Below are 17812 nucleotides of genomic sequence, written 5' to 3'. Positions count from 1 at the left end.
TCCCCGGGCAAGGTTTTGGGGGGACCAGAGTGTACCAGGCACTGGAATTCCTGGTTGGTGGCAGCGCTACAGGTTCTAAGCTGGTAATCAAGCTTAGAGGAATTCATGCTGGTACCCCATCTCTTGGATGCTAAGGTTCAGAGTGGGAAATTATACCATGACAGGAAGTGTTATTTCCTCCTTCACAAAACATAAGAACGAGGTGTCACAAGATGAAATTAATCGACAGCAGAATTAAAAACAAACAAAAGGGAAGTACTTCTTCACACAATGCAGCCAACTTCAGGAACACACTGCTATGGGATGTTATGAAAACCAAAAGTATAACTGAGTTCCAAAAATAATTAGATAAGTTCTTGACGGACAATGACGGTCAGGGATGCAACCTCATGCTCCAGGTGCCCCTAAACCTCTGACTACCAGATAATGGGGCTGGACGACAACGGATGGATCACTGCAAATTGCTCTATTCTGTTCATTCCCTCTGAAGCATCTGGCTCTGGTCGCTGTCAGAAGACAGGATAGTGGGCTAGATGGTCCATTGATCTGAACCAGTACGGTTGTTCTTACACATTGCAGAATGCATAGCAGTACCCAAAGCACCGAGTACTTGTGAGTGTACAGCACCACAGAATTCACAAGTACAAAAAAACACCCAGCACACACTGCATAGTTCATAGTTTCAGTGAAATACAATGTAATGATAAATGTATAACAAGCAACCAAAAAGGCATAGGTTCACTAAAAGTGTTATATGTATAAATGTACACCAAGCACTACACAATTCTTAACAGCCCACAAACCTTCAGGTCACAAGTACAGCCAAGCATACCACATTAATGCAGCTGACCGTTAAATTATGTTTACAAACTCTCCCTCAACCACATAGCTCCACTTTGCGCTCCATCTCTACCCTCGACCCCAACAGCAGCTTACATCTCATAGCTATTATGCAGGACACAACAAGCAACTATAATAATCAGATCTGAGTGGGAAAAATATCCCAATCTTACGAGTAAAAATTTCAATACACTTCTATCTCAATAGAATGCGATCCGATATAACATGAATTCGGCTATAACGCGGTAAACAGTGCTCCAGTGGGGTGGGGCTTTGCACTCTGGTGGATCAAAGCAAGGTCAATATAACGTGGTTTCATCTATAGCGCAGTAAGATTTTTTGGCTCCCAAAGACAGCATTATATTGAGGTAGAGGTGTACCGCCAATGATAATCTGCCAGTCAGGAAAGAATCAGACTCATAGAAGATTAGGGCTGGAAGAGACCCCAGGAGGTAATCTAGTCCAATGCCCTGCTCAAAGTAGAATCAACATCAACTTAATCATCCAAGCCAGGGCTTTGTCAAGCTGGGCCTTAAAAACCTCTAAGGATGGAGATTCCACCATCTCCCTAGGTAACCAGTGCTTCACTACCCTCCTAATGAAACAGTGTTTTCTAATATCCAACCTAGATGTCCCCCACTGCAACTTGAGACCATTACTCCTTGTTCTGTCATCTGCCACCACAGAGAACAGCTCTTTGGAACCCCCCTTCAGGTAGTTGAAAGTTGCTATCAAATCCCTCCTCACTCTTCTCTTCTGCAGACTAAACAAGCCCAGCTCCCTTAGCCTTGCCTCGCAAGTCATGTACCCCAGCCCCATGATCATTTCCACTGCCCTCTGCTGGATTCTCTCCAATTTGTCTACATCCTTTCTGTTGTAGGGGGGGATCAAAACTGGACATAAAATTCTCCAGATGTGGCCTCACCAGTGACAAATAGAGGGGAATAATCACTTCCCTCGATCTGCTGGAAAGGCTTCTACTAATGCAGTCCAATATACTGTTAGCCTTCTTGGCAACAAGGGTACACTGCTGACTCATATCCAGCTTCTCATCCACAGGTCCTTTTCTGCAGAATTTCTGCTTAGCCAGGCAGTCCCCAGCCTTTAGTGGTGCATGGGATTCTTCTATCCTAAGTGAAGTACTCTGCACTTGTCCTTGTTGAACCTCAGATTTCTTTTGGCCCAATCCTCCAATTTGTCTAGGTCACTCTGGACCCTATCCCTACCCTCCAGTATATCTACCTCTCCCCCCAGCTTAGTGTCATCTGCAAATGTCTCTGCTTAAAGCTTTCTGAATAGTCCCTTGTTCTTAAAGATGCAAGCACCATGCACATCCCCTGGCTAGCCAACACTGATATTGGTGAAGCGTCCCCAGTGATCCACCAACACTTGAATCATCGTAGAAAAGTGGCCCTTTCTGTTGACGTACTCTGTGGTAGGTGACTGTCAAAATAGGGATGGGTGTGCTTTAGCCCCACTGCAGTTAGAATCATAGAATATCAGGATTGGAAGGGACCTCAGGAGGTCATCTAGTCCAACCCCCTGCTCAAAGCAGGACAAATCCCCAGGTTTGTTTTTTTAAACCCCTGTTCCCTAAATGGCCCCCTCAAGGACTGAACTCACAACCCTGGGTTTAGCAGGCCAATGCCCAAACCACCGAGCTATCCCTCCCCCCAGAGTTCAGAACTCCGTTACTGCAAATCCATCTAGAATGTCCTGCTCGTCACTGAGAGTCACAATCCTGTGTAGCAGGACATAAATAATGGCACAACATATGCATGATAACGGCCCCCACTGTGGGCTTTACAACTACAAAATGATTTTCCACTGACTGGTAGCAATCCAGCACTGCAAGCTTCCAGATGCAATCACCACTCCCTTCTCCACGGTCCATGCAGTTCTCATTTTGGTGTCTGTGAGCTGGAGGGCTGGAAAAATCTTAGCACACAGATCCAGGGAAATGGTCTTTTGCATTCGAAAGTTCTCCAGCCACTGCTCGTTGTCCCAAACCTGCATTACAATGCAATCCCACCAGTCAGCGCTCATTTCCAAAGCTCAGAAGCAGCTGCAGCTGCTCCAGGAACACCACTAACAACCACAAATTGGTTTTCGGTATGTCCCTTTGCAAAAGAAATTGTCTTCTCCCCCAGTGTTGGAGTTCTTCCTGCAGGTCTGGAAATACCTGAGAATCATTCTACTTGTATTTGCGATGTTCATGAGCATAGGTGCTGGACCTAAGAGTGCTGCTGTTGAAGTGGTTACCATTATATAGAGGGTTTACAATTTGGTTCAATGGCTCTCAGCAACCCCACTATAAAAACTGTTCCAGCACATCTGTTCATGATGATAGTAAAGACCCGTGTAGGCTCCATGCATTTGTCAGAGATGATGGGCAGTGAGGAGTGCCATATGGGTTTGTGGGACTTTTTTTAAAAGTGCGGAGTGTCAAAAATTATGAGATACTGATAGCATTATGGGATGGAGAATGTTGCATGTTGGGACCATGACCCCTATTACCCAGGGATCCATGGGCAAGTCATTTCTATCCCTCAACACATTGACAAAACTTTCCAGAAGGTACTGCAACAGATGGCAGCACATGGCACACTGGGATACCTACCCATGGTGCACCAAACTGCATCAACACAAGCACTCCTGGTGAGTAAACAGAGGTAAGGCAAGCAGCCAAGCACACACACAAGCGATGTAACAACTTTGGTAGTACTACGCCGGTGTGACTTGTATTGTCCAAGTCTTTAGTGTAGACATAGCCTTAGTCAGACACTGCGGCTGGAGATGTAATTTCCAGCTCGGATACACATACATACTGCAGCTTTGATTGAGCTAGTGTACTAAAAACAGCAGTGTAGCTGTGGCTACACAGGCAGCCATCTGAATACAATTTCGTCCGAGACCATAAGTAAGTACTTTTCTGGCTAGCCTGTGCCATACTCATGTTGCTGAAGCTACACTGCTATTTTTAGCACACTAGCTCAAATCAAAGTTAGCACATGTATGTCTACCCAAGCTGAAAATTACACTTCCAACTGAAGTGTAGACATACCCTTACATGATCATGCATCTCTGGACCCAGCCCTGCTCTCTCACTGAGGCATTGCTTCTTCTCTTAGTTCCTCTCTTACCTCTTCCTGCTTGTGCTGCTAAGGGGAACGGGACCAGGTTCCTGAATGCCTGGCTGTGCTGGAGCCACTGCAGGTGTGAAGAAGGTCCAACAGAATAAAGAAGCAGACCGTGTACCTTTAAGAAGCCACTATCCTTCTTTCTCCCACAGAACCTCAGAATAAATCCATTGATTCTGTGCCATCGCTTTCCCGCAGCTGGGATCAATGCATTTACAAGGGACAATAAGGTGGTTGCCACATCTGCCCTGTGATTAGGGGAATGACCACAGGACAGAGGCAGTAGCAATTTAAAATCTTCCCTCAGCGGCACTGACATCATCTTTCAAACAGAACTGGTGCCTCTAGTCTCTGCTGGAATTCACTAGATCCCCCTCTGCTGCAGTGGCCCCACAGGAGAGCCTGGCAATGATTCTCAGTTCAGCAGCACAGCAGGGAGCAGAAAGAGAAATACACCAACCAGTGAGCTCATATAATTTTCCATGAACCACATCAAGAGCAACTTCTAGCCTCTACCACTGTTCTTCCTCCTCTGCAAACTGATCCAGCTCCCAAGAGCAGCAAAACAGCTCAAAAGAACAGCTAAGGAAGGGTAGAGACTGAGCCATAAAGATGGTATTAAATAAAGGTAAAAGCCTAGGAGTATCAAAAACTTGGCCTCCTCCAGACATTATCACAAATGTACTGTAGATTATATGCTAGCTCACATAAATGTTCTCAGAAATTATCAAACCAAAAAAACATAATGCCCCTGAAAGACAATTTCTGGTAGAGAAAAATGAAATGGACATAATTTATATTTCAAAACACACCTGAAAACTGTCTACGTGAAAATCAGCAGGTGGCTATGATGTACACTCGAACTGCCTTTACTTAGCCAGGACAGTTCTTCAGTCCAGTGTCTTTCTGTTACAAAGCTGGTTTTTGTTTGTGTCTCACATGTATTGGAAGGCATAATTATATTATTTTGAACAAGACTCCTTCTCTAATCATAAAGAGTAATTCCCACTGGTCTCTTTTGACTCTTCTTCTTTTTACTGTTCAATTCTTCATTCCAATATGAATGCAAAACTTTTACTGACTTTGGAATCAGGACTTCACTACTTACGATTTACAAATACTGAAGACAGTGGGAGTTGGATCAGGTGCTTAAATGGATCTGGGTACCTAATTTTGACACCCACATTTTAAAATCTTGGCCAATTTTTGAGCAGCTTCTCTAAAACACACACTAAATAATTAAACACACAAAAAAAGACAAATGAATATAAAGATGGATCCCATAACATAAAATGCATCAATTTACATTGAGTATACACTTACATACACACACATACAAATTACGTTTCATTGGCGCACACTACATATAAAGAAACATTTTTACCTGCTGCTCTGTAAAGTATTTTAGGTTCAAAGAATATGCAGGGGTTTTTATCTTCTATGCACGATAGTAATAGTCCTTTGGCCTGAAGAGGACTTCTTGGAATAACAACCTGTAAAAATTTATAAAAACTGATTAAAAACATAATTCAGCTTTTTAAGGATTAGATACAGAGACAATAGGTTAGCAGGGCACATGAGTTTACACAAATACTTGCATAAAATCTGCTAAGGTCAGGCTTTACCAAATCAATGTTTAAAGATTAAAAACAGCTCAGAATGTTTTTCCTTTTCTACACTGTGTTAAGTTTCTGCCTCTTCCCAGTAAAAAAACTGAATAGAAGTAGCATGAAGGAGACTAATGATGAGTATCAGGAGCAAGCAAAGTACAAACAACAAAACCGGGATTTTCGTCTGAACATTTACCGAACCATCACCAGCTGCTGGAAACGCTACTTGTTGCTATATATGTTTTGCACTCTGTCTTGTTTCATTTTTTCTAAAAGTGCAGCTATTGCTATTAACAATAAAAAAAAAAACTTTGTTTATGCCTGATTGAGCAAAGCACACGCGTGCTTAAATCCACCATTCATCAACATCAGTGTGGCAAAATTTAAGCACAAGCTTGGGTGTTCTGTTGAATCAGGGCCTATATTTAAGAGACTTTTTAAGTTTAACGGTAATCTACAACTAAATCTACAACTATTCTTAAATGCTACTATAGTGACCATTTCTAAATAATGTGGAAATTCCTATCTGCCACAAGATTTTCTCTTTTAAAAAAATGTCTTAATCCTCATAAGGCTGCAACATTTATACCACAAATACAGTATGTTCAATATTTAGAGATAGACTTTAATGCACAATACTTAAAACCTTTACTAATACTGTTGATATGTACCATACTCAAAAGTGATACCACGCAAATCAATGAAATCTACACAATCTCACTGTTTAGCAGACATGATTTCACTTAATGTCAAATAAGAGCAATTACTTTGCTTTAAGTAATGAGTAGTCAATCAGGATGAAAATTATATCAAGGTGTGCTAACAGGGTAGTAAAATCAAATTATGATACTTAAAATGCTTTTTTGGTTCTTGAAAGTATTTTCTTCCCCTCATAATAGACCTGGAACAGTTCCCCTCTCTGCAGTGGGTCAGACATTGAGGAATTCTGCTCACATAAGGTAGTTTGGATTGTCCAGTTGGCACTTGTGCTATCATGGGAGCTCTCTTATCATTTACTTGAGAGGGGAGAACCAGAAATGGTTAAAGTCCAACAACTTTTATTAGAGTAAAACTTTATTTCACTGTAAGATAAAAGAATGACATTTGCAATCAGCAAGGTGTTTTCCTCAGAGAACAGTGTTTCAAAACAAAAACAAAGAGTTAACGCAATCAGGAAGTAAACAGAAAAATCCCCCAGGATGAGGTTCAACCACATCCTATAAGCTCTACCATCCTAAAAACATTCTTCCCCTTTCTGACTCCAAACCACTCATTCTTATAGCCCTTCCTCTGAACATCCATGTAAGGGTAACTAACAAGAGGTGAGTAAATTTCATGTAACATAGGCCTTGTCTCTCACACTTGAAGAAACATGATATAGAAACCAATATCAATACTGGATAGTCTACTAACATGTATGGCTAGGTTTTTTTAAATTAGGCAGGTGCAGTTACCCTACTATACATAGGTGTGCACATACCCAATGTTCACATGCATACAAGCCATTTATTTGTATATGCACATAACCAATTAGATACCTACCACACCAGGCTATCTGTATACGCAGACAATTGATTCACAAATTCATTCTGGTATCTGGAAGCTTTCATTAGATAAGTGCAACTGCGGTTCTGCAACTCATGTACCTAACCTTGAAGATCTGGCCCTCACGCAGTTTCAGCAATATAGTGCTATGCTGAAATGGAAGAACCTTTGATAACCAAATCTAGACTGTCAGAAAAAGAAATGAAAAGGGAAAAGAAATGAAGAAGGAAGGAAGGGAGAGGAAGAAAATTACACTAAGATTATAACATTCTAATATTCACTTCTGATTGCTGACTCTTTCAGCTGGAAGTATGGAGGCTGTGACACACGTTTAATTTGCACTGGATCGGGAAGTAAAGTTCTGTCCAGTGCAGTGAATCACGCATCTCAGAGTTTATCCAGACTACAGATTTAGACACAGCTGCACAATCTAGTAACTTTAACTACAACAAATTTAAAATATTTCCATGTGATAATTGATCCATTATTCAATATTGGTAATTAACTTATGTTTCCACAATGTCAGGATGACTTGTTCTTTCAGGCAAGCTCTAGGGAACCATTTGAGTTTGGGTTAGGAAGCACTTCCCAGTACAGATGTGGGTATCAGGAAATACATCTGATTTCAATACAAAAATGTCTCAAAGGACCTTTGTCCAGAAGGCATCATTAACATATGCTGTCAGAACAAATGTACCAAGAGTCCTAGTTTCACAAAGGGCTTCAGATTCTGAATACAAATGTGACAGAGCAACTTTAACAAAAAAAAAAAAAAAAAAAATGAATGCCAGATACCATGTGTTTTTTTCCTACCTATTTATCATAGATACATATAAAAGCACCTACCACTTTGGTATTTAAGCACCCATAGCAGTTAGCAGATACGAATCTGAATAGGTATGTCAGAGTCTCATACTAACTAGTATTATCTCATGCTAATGTTATGCCTTACATGAAGCATATGCCTATATATGCAGAGATAAGAAAACAATTCAAGGAAAAGAATGCTTTAACAATTTTTCAGAATTTAAAATTTTGTTTGTTTATTCAGGACTTCTTTCCCTATCCAAATGTCATCTGTCAGAATTTCAGATCTACTCAAATCAAGTGTTTTTAATGGACACAATAATACTAGTTATACAATAAGAAATGCAAAACCAAGTTTCATTTCACTGAAGTTTATCCAAACCCAGAACCACCAAATACCACCTGAATCTGAATAAGTTATTAAAAATAACGCCAACAAAACTCTCTCTTGAACAGGCTTAAGCAGGGATTCCCCTGCAGCTATTCCTCCAACCACCAAATGCTGGTGGCATGAACAACACTACTATCTCTGCTCTTTTGTTTTCAATACTCTCCCTGCTAGTGATACAAGGAAAGACTGGGGAAAACAGTGTTGCCACCTTTTACTAAAAAAAAAAAAAAAAAACACAACAACCTGGAGTCCCCGTTGTGCAGAAAAGTTATGAAAGTTACTTAATTACGTACAAAAATATGTGAAAACAACATAAAGGTAGAAAAATCAAACACTCCAAAGTTTGAGAATACAAGAATTATTACTACCTGTGTAACCTTAATACAGCCTCCTTGTGCACATGCACTAAGACACAGTCTTTAATTACGTGATCATATATTAAAACTTAACAAAGCAAAGCAATTGAAACAGGGTCCAATAGGGGGAGTACTGGGCAAGCTTATAGATGGTGCTATCAGCTCTACCTTAATAATTTGCATCTAATCAGTAACTTAAATTTTTTAAAAAATGTGTATGGATTTAGTGCTGGTGAAATGTCTCCAAGTAACAATTTAAGACTGTTGACATCTCGAAAATACAAATTCGGTCTTAACTCTGAACCCAATGCAATTTTTTAAGCATTAACAGATGTTGTGGAGGTCTCAGAAGAGTGGGTTGACTCCTGCTTAAGGTTCTTCATTTATTATAATGTGGTAACTTTTCACTCTAAAAGTTTTTCTAGAAAACAAGAGCATTATCTCCCCCTCTGCAATGAGCTTGAAGATCTCTGTGATCAAGTGACTGAAATTCACATTGGCTTTTCAAGTTTACCCTGAACATTAAGCTGTTGCAAATTTTCATCTGATTGTTTTTAAATGAATGATATAAAAAGTAGCAATTTAAAATAAATTCAATTTGTCTTTCAGATGTTCTGCTGGCAAATTCCCTTAAACTAACACAAATAATGTGTTCTGATAAGTTTATGGTGGTACAGTGTTTCCAATTTAAATGTGCAGTAACCATGTAAACACAGTTCTAAAATGCAGTAGGAGGCACGCCACATATGTTTTTGCTGCTATTCAAGAAGGGCAGGTTGCCAGTTCATACAGGGGAAAAAAACAAAGAAAACATATAATAACTATATTAGGAAGTCCTGTTTTAACTCTCGTAGATATTCTGAATAAATACAAGGATCCCTATAATTATTACACTGTACCATTGTTAATTTTCTGTCTACAATGGAAAGGAAAAAAAAGGCGTGGAACTCAGTAGAACCACAGTTCGCAGTTTTGTTTAAACAGGATCACTTCTGTTCTGTACAGAGAACCTTGAGCCACTATGGAAAGTCAGGATATACTACTGGGTCATTTACTTCAAGGGTGTTCTTTTGCATGGTAAGTGGGCAAGTATTACTCTGCTTTGCAAAAGGTATTAAATGTTTCACGCCCTAATGTGAAGAAAATCTATAGGTTAACTAGATATAATACCACAATTTTCAGACACCGCCTTTTTGCTCTTCCACAGGTCTTTAAAATCTTTCTTGAGATGACTCTTTTTTGGAAAAGCATGATGATACAAGGAAATAATGTTGACTACACACACATCACCCATTCCTTCTCCACAGCCATTCTCAGGAAAGGGTTTTTAAAAAAAGTGTATAGACAAGGCGAGCGAGGAGATATCTTTTATTAAGTCAGTCACCTATAGGTAGCTGCCATTTTTTTATTTTCTGCACATGCACCATTTCAGTTGGCACCATGTCTTTTACATTCTGGAAGAATTCTTTTCCTTTATTTTTTTTTCCTTTAAAGGAAAGTGGGGGGATATCATTTCATTTCCTTTAGATCAACCTAAATAATCTATCATTCCTATGCACCCTGTTCTACAAATCAGCTATTCTTAAGAAGGGACTCTCAATAATATTTAGAATAATCTCAACATTTTGAAGGCTATCTTGTGCTTCAATAAATGGATAATGGTAAAAGATAAATGGGGGGGAAAAAAACACACATGGCCATATAATAGGAATCAGTCCAGTATTAGTTTTTCTGCATGACAAAAAGCACCAGTTTAAAAGTAATATCACTGAAAATGCCAGATTGCTTAAACTACTGATCCATCAAAACAGAAAGATGCTTTCAGGTTGAGAGGAAGATGGGGCTGGCTTTAGGGAATTAATATTCAAGTGTCCATCGTGGATGGAAGCAACATCATATCTTGAGTTGGACAACTTGCTGATTTTCTTCCCCTTACTTCCTAAGGTGTCCATGTTCTCCCTACTGGAAGTTAAAATACTGTATTCATTTTCGGTACTGCATTCTTTTTGGAATAGCTATCTTAACCTGATGCTTGTATTGCAGTTTGTCTTTTGTTCAGTGTTAACGATACTGTTAATTCCCCAGATCTGTGCTAACAGAAAAATTTCTCTCAGCGATATATGTAATGCTTCATTCACTTTAGCAACAAAACAAAACAAAAAATCAATACTCAGTTCCTTGTCTCCGTCATGAAATAATAAGAATCTAGCGGGCATAAAGAACCTGAGTCTCTTCCTCATACACTCCCAATGAAAACAGCTGTAGGGACAGTTCTATATGCTCCTGTTTTGAAGAGCTTTTGTGTCAAATGTGGACCAGAGACATTACTTCTTGACGTCTGAGACACTTCTGGGATATCACAATGAAATCCAGTATACAAAAATAAAATGCATTCCCACCCTGAACTAGCTGTATCTAATAAAAATAAGATTTTATTTTTTTTTGGTGAAGGGAACAAGGCGTGGGGAAGAGCTCCCAGCAAGAAATACTATACCTAATCTGATGCTCATGAGATATAATCCCAACATGTTTTTCTCTCTGTACACTAGAGAAAACAACGAACAGCTGTGATTTTTTTTAAAAAATGACATACAAACACTCCTTTTGCTTCAGAAGTCTTTCAATTAATCAAGTGATGAAACACTTCCTCTGTGCTAAGGGCTGGAGGCTGTGTAACCCAAGGGTATGAACACATAGGTAAAAATTAACTTGAGAGAAATTGAGTTAGAAATGGTGATATCTTAGCACAGCAATGTTTATTTGAGTTAGCCCACATTACAGTGTTTATGAAAATATACACCTAGTCAGATTTCCTCTCTCTTCCACCTCGCACATGTAAATATCACATCACACATTTGGGAAGGGAAGAGAAAGGAAACACACACGACTTAAATTATTTACTTTGCTGTTTCTTCTCTAAAAATATTGCAACCTAAACCTTATGTTAATTAGCTATTGTAGTTAAGGACATACAGATGCATAAAAACTGGGAAATTATAAGAGTTTCCAAATCTACTATATACTGGCCATAATGCAGATATTGGTATGTTAAATGTATGCCTTCAGAGTGATATGGTACATTAATACAAGATACCGCATATGCTTACTGGGGACAAGTTACGATTACCTGAATGCTATGCATTCTCAACAATAACATTGAACTTAATGTAGTCTTCAATTAATACACATCTATGTTCATCAGGTACTCTGTGTGCGTGCTTTTCCTATGTGCTAATTTTAATTCAGTTTACGATTCAGAAAACTTAAAAACCTTAACTGCCTTTGTTTTCCTTGTCCCCTTCCTCACTTGCTCCCAGACACACAGGTGGGTTCAAAGGATTAAATTCACCCAAGAAGAGTCTCTGAACTCTGCTTAGTCTCCTTTCCACAGACAGTATTTACTCTCACTCATATATTAAATTGTAAATAAAGATTAAACATGAAGATTATTGTACCTTTATTCCTGGACAATGAGCAAAAAAAGCTTCTGGACTTTGAGAATGATACAGCCCACCATGACCTACGCAACCCCATGGTGCTCTTATTGTGAGACTTCCACAATTAAAAAGATCTCCAGAGCGATACCGATATTTTGCCGCTTCATTAACAATCTGAAAAAAAAGAGAAACATAATTTTAAAATCCTTCACACACATTAGTAATATTCATTCCACTAACACGAGCCAGGTATACTTATACTGCTATACAAGATGGGAATACAATCCAAATATTCCTGTTTCCACTACCATGTCTTTTGTACTGGACCATGCTGTGTCTAAACTTTGGATGCCTTGCCCTGCCTGCAAGCTAGGTTCAACTTTTAACCTGGGCCTGTATGTTTCTGATTAAAGTATATACAAACATTAGTAAGGCTGCAAGTTTGTCACAGAGGTTGCGGAACTCACGGATTTCAGTACTTCCCGCAACCTCCGTGAAATTCCACAAACTGCAGCGGCCAGTGTGCCTGACGCCAGAGCCAGCCGCACCAGCCACTGCTGGAGCCACCCCACAGCCAGCGGCACTGGCTGCTGCTTGGTGGCCTGGTCCCCCCTGAGTAGCGGCAGCCCCAAGGGGTTGCGGGAAGAACAGAGTAGCACTGGCCCCAGGGCAGCTAAGATTTAGTCATGGGTATTTTTAGTAAAAGTTACAGACAGGTCACAGGCCGTGAATTTTTGTCCACAACTTTTACTAAAAATACCCATGCTTAATCTTAGCCTTAAAAACATAAAACATACTCATCACTGTGGACGTATTTGCAAAAATCATAATATAAAACTTGGTTCAGCTGATTATATTTTAATCCACCAGAAAAGCCATTCCTCAACAGGCAATTTGTTTCCCTTTACTTCCCTAAACAACCTGTGATAGGTACTAACCTGATCAAATGCTGGAAAAATGTAGTCTGCAAACTGAATTTCTGCAATGGCTGTAGCTCCAGTAACTGCAACTCCAATACCGAATCCAACAATTCCTTGTTCACACAAAGGGGTATTGAAAACTCTGTCTTTACCTATAAAAGAAAGAGCTCCTTTAATACTTTCAACAGTAAAAAGAAAACTATTCACCTTTTGTCCCCAGACGTATACAATTTACAATATACCTAATAGATTGATAAGTACATGGCTTTGTGGATGGCTTGCATACAGCTATAATAAGGGTTTATAACACATTTACAAACATTAGTTAAGCCTCATAAATACACCTGTAATGAAGGGAAGTATTACCTGCATTCTAGAAAAGAGTTAAAGCCACTTGCCAAAGTTCACACAGTAAAAGAGCTAAGCACATAAATCAGAACTAATTTCCAAGCCCATGCTCTAACTGCATGAGCACATCCACTCACATGTTGAACTGCTGCCTTTGAGACAGGTCAAACTACAAAAAGGAGAGACCATAGTCTAATTCCTGGCAGACCAATTAATAGAAACCAAACTCTTAGAATATAAAATTCAAAGCACTGAGTGGAGAACAGGTGTAATGACCAAATGGTGGTATTGTGCACTGACATGCTGGGCGGAAATAGGCTTTTAATACACTGCATCAAGTTCAAGCTACTTCACAGCTATGATCCTTCCTAATTGGCCACCCTCATTCTCTACTGCATTCCCCCCACCCAATGATGTAAAACTTGACCACTTCTCCCATAACCATCATCTTTACATGTTCCTGCAAACTGCCCTCATGAACAAAACTACCTCCCTAAACTGATGTAGAAAGCCACTACCCTCTCCTCCTTGAAATCCCTCTTCAATACCCATCATAAAAAAATATTATCTATATCTATATCTATATATCGAGAAAGAGAGATCAATCTAGTAAAAGAGAGCATGACAGGGTAGCTAGCCACAGTTGCTACTCTGCAGGCTTGCAAATTTTACAGATACAGTTTTTATTAAAGATTTTAACTAAGAAATAAGTTTCATAATCAACACACAAGCCCCAAAAGGTTCCTCCCATCTGCCCATGCAGATCACCTTGGTTTTCTGACATCCTGTTCCAGATCAAGAAAGAGGGGCAGAAACTTGAGTGCCAGAGGTGGAAAACAAAGACTGATACAGACAGGCTGAAACATAATGAACTCCTCAAAAGCTAAACACCAAGAGAACCTTCTAATCAGCCTCCACTGAAGCTGCCAAATCCCTTCTCAAAGAGCCCTTCCAAGTAGTAAATTACTTAATCAATCTTGAGTGCGTTCAGCCTTCAACAGAACTGAGCAGCAAGCACTGTGATGAACTATCCCTCTATTGTACCAAAATGATCATGCACATATAAGAAGCCTTTTCAAACAGCATGGGTCTGCCACACCTCTAACACCAACCAAAATCCCCCTACATTCCTGGAGTTAGTACATTCATTCAAAAAATTAAGTGACACCGTAAAGGAGTTTCAGCCCAATATTGGGTGCTGACTCATGCCCTTCCTAGTGCCACTCCTGACTGAAACAGCCAACACATTATTCAGAGAAAGAATCTTCCCTTCCTCCTTCAAACATGCAATAGCCTGACCAACACTGACGAAACCCATCCTCGACACTCTGGTTTTAACCAGTTACTACCCACTGTCAAACTTCCCACTCCTGAGCAAGCTAATAGAGAAGCTAGTTAAAGGGCAAATATAAGCTCATCTAGACCCACCGAAATCTACATTCAGGCCAAGACATGAAGTTGGAACTGCTTTTAATTGCACTGATGGATGATCTCTTCTTGTTAATGGAAATCCCACTGAACCCTATAGACCCCTCTGCAGCATTCAGTACTGTTGACTAGACCATACTGCTGTCTCATCTGAGAGATGTGGCACGGATACAGATAAACGCACTAAAGAGGTTTAAGTCCATTCTGGAGGGTGCACCCAACCAATAGTGATCACCACCACTAGACCACTCACTAATGGTTCCACAAAGATCAGTTCTCTCTATCCTTTGCAACATCTACATGCAACCACCAGGTGAATTGATCAGATAACATGGATTCAAGTGCCAGCAGTATGCAGATGACATACAGCTCTACCTATCCCTCACCACATATGACAACACCTCTACCACCAAGATGGCCCAGTATTTGAATGAGATCATTTCATGGATGAACAACAGTTGGCTGAAACTGAACACGAGCAAATCAGAGAAGATGCTGGGAGGCAGAGGCAAGCATTTTGAATATGTCACAGAGCAGTCCCCTTTGGTTGAAGGTACACAACCACAATTAGTCAAGTCATTCTGTAGTTTCGGAACACTCCTCAATGCCTCCTGATGCCACACTGACACAACAGCATATGAAAGTAATGCTTTCTCTCCTCTCAGAGGGGTCAGATGGTTCCATCCCATCCTGGCAGATGATAGCCTGGCCTCTGTTAGTCTATGTCACCTCTTAGCTAGACTACAGGAATATAATATATCTGGGAATTTTCTTAGTGCTGAAGGATCATACCAACTAGTATATAATGCTTCCATGCTCTTTGAAGAAACACAGGCTACCATAAGCACATCAAACCTGTCCTCCGCTCTCTACACTATCTTCCCATAGAATTTCAAATCAAGTTCAAAGTCTCAATCCTTATCTTCAAAGAGTTCCATGGTCTAGGCCTGGAATATCTGAAAGACCACCTAAAGCTCCAGGATGAAGACTGTGGTAGACAATTCTACTCCTCTGGCACAATGGAACTCTCTATAATAAGAGTAACTTCTATTGCATATATGAGCTCTACTTTCTCGGTGGCCAGCATGAACTCCACCAAAAAACTTAGGACCATCACATACCTCACCACCTCCCATAAGTGCAACGCATATTCGTTGACCTTAGCTTCGCTAAAATAAATACATGCCAACATGTTCATTAAAAAAAAATACCACTACCAAAACTAGATACTCCACTTCAACCCTTGGGGAAAAAGATGACAGAACAAATAATACATGACAGATGTTAGTCGTATTGCTTAATGCACAATGGATGGCACTCAGACACTACAGTGATGAACACAGTATAAGAGCCAGTATAGAATAAATAATTCAATAGTCAATTATTAATTACTATATCAGACAAATTTATTACAAATCCCAAGAACATCAGTTTCAGCAGACAAGTCTATTTAATATACGTAGAAGCACTTCCACAGAACTTGCCACTGTATCTGTCAAAAAAAAAAAAAAAAAAAAAAGAAGTGTCAAGCTTAGAAAATGTCCATATTTACTGGATTTTTCCCCCTAAATATGTAAATAAAAGCACAATCAGTTAGTTAAACATACTTTTTAGTATGCTGTTCATTTGCTAATCATCAATCTTCCTGTTACCAAAAAGACTGAAATCATTACTTTGTGAGATACAATTCTCAGCAAGGATCTGAAAAAGTTAGTGACCCAGCTCAAGAAGAGTTACAGACAAATCTCTGGACATGCCTCATAACTACCTCTCAGTTATCATCACTTCTTATTTAGCCTTCCAAAATGATTCAATATTATGTCATGAGACCAAAGGCAAAGTGCTGGTAGATATGATGACGATATTATCATTCCCTTTACCACTATGCCCCCTTCAGTCTTGATGCACTGAGATTATACAATATTTCAGCTAAGAGGAAAAAAAGGTCTAAACTCATCTAATTTCTTTAATGAGATGTAGGGAAAACACTGCCAAAAATAGCATTTAAAAACAAGATATATACTTAGAGTTTGATATTATTTTCTTACTTTTTGCTATTTACAGCTTGATCCTAAGAGCCCCTGAACACTCACAGCTCCCACTGAAATGAATAGGAGTCAATTAGGCACCATACCTCAAGATCAAGCACAGCACTGAACACGTTGCTGATGTTAAACAAAGACGAAATGTATACAGAATTATGCCCACTAGGAATATGATTAAGACACACTAGTCCTTTAACATAGGTAACTGCCATCAGATGGGAGAGAGACAAGGTGGGTAAGGTAATATCTTTTATTCAGCCAACCTCTGTTGGTGAGACAAGCTTCTAAGTTTACACAGAGCTCTTCTTCAGGTCTGGGAAACTTACTCACAGCTAAATAAGAGGTAGATCAGATTCTTTAGCGTAAGCAGTTGACATATTTCAAGGGGCCATTCAAGGTGAAGTGGCCTGTTAATACGCCTCCAGTCACAGAGGGGAAAGGAAAAGGCCAGAAAAGTCAGCTTGGGGGAGAGGTGTTGGCAGGGTCTGGTATCACTCTGAGAAGGTGGGTTCTTGTCTGTGGGGAACTTGCTTCTGATCATGAACTTGGAGAGGCTGGGGGGTTGTTTGAGGGCCAGAAGTGGGTTTCAGAAAAGATTTCTTTCAGGATGGGGTCCCCATCAAGTATGGGTTCTAGTTGTTTGAGGATATGCCTTAAGTGTTCCAGCATGGGATGGTAGGAAACATCTAGGGATGTGTGGTCAGAGAGGCGTTTATTTCTGTATTAAAGCAGGTTCTCTTGGGGTATTTGCATCATGGAATGGCCACTCAATCTATTTCCTAGGTACAGTGTCCTTGTTTGGTGAAGGTGGTTTTAAGTGTGTTAAGGTCTATATCCTGGACTTCCTCATTGGAGCATATTCTGTGGTATCTGAGTGCCTAGCCATAAATAACTGATTTCCTAGTGTCTCTGGGGTGGTTACTGGACCCATCAAGATAGGTGTGA

The 17812-nt window shown here is 39.9% G+C and overlaps 1 protein-coding gene across 1 annotated transcript in view; it reads right to left on the bottom strand.

The window, feature by feature from the left end:
• The window catches only part of BCKDHB (branched chain keto acid dehydrogenase E1 subunit beta), a 315214-nt gene that overhangs the window by 235320 nt on the left and 62082 nt on the right, over window positions 1-17812 (bottom strand). The window contains exons 4-6 of the mRNA XM_075063818.1: window positions 13065-13198; window positions 12145-12300; window positions 5365-5473 (exon numbers count right to left, since the gene is read on the bottom strand). Coding sequence (XP_074919919.1) covers window positions 5365-5473; window positions 12145-12300; window positions 13065-13198 — 399 coding nt within the window. The remainder of the gene's footprint in view (window positions 1-5364; window positions 5474-12144; window positions 12301-13064; window positions 13199-17812) is intronic.

The sequence above is a fragment of the Chelonoidis abingdonii genome, chromosome 3 (assembly GCF_003597395.2).
Source record: "Chelonoidis abingdonii isolate Lonesome George chromosome 3, CheloAbing_2.0, whole genome shotgun sequence".
NCBI classification, from domain to species: domain Eukaryota; kingdom Metazoa; phylum Chordata; order Testudines; family Testudinidae; genus Chelonoidis; species Chelonoidis abingdonii.
The sequence above is the reverse complement of the archived record's forward strand: the minus strand, read 5'-3'. Positions and strand labels throughout refer to the sequence as shown.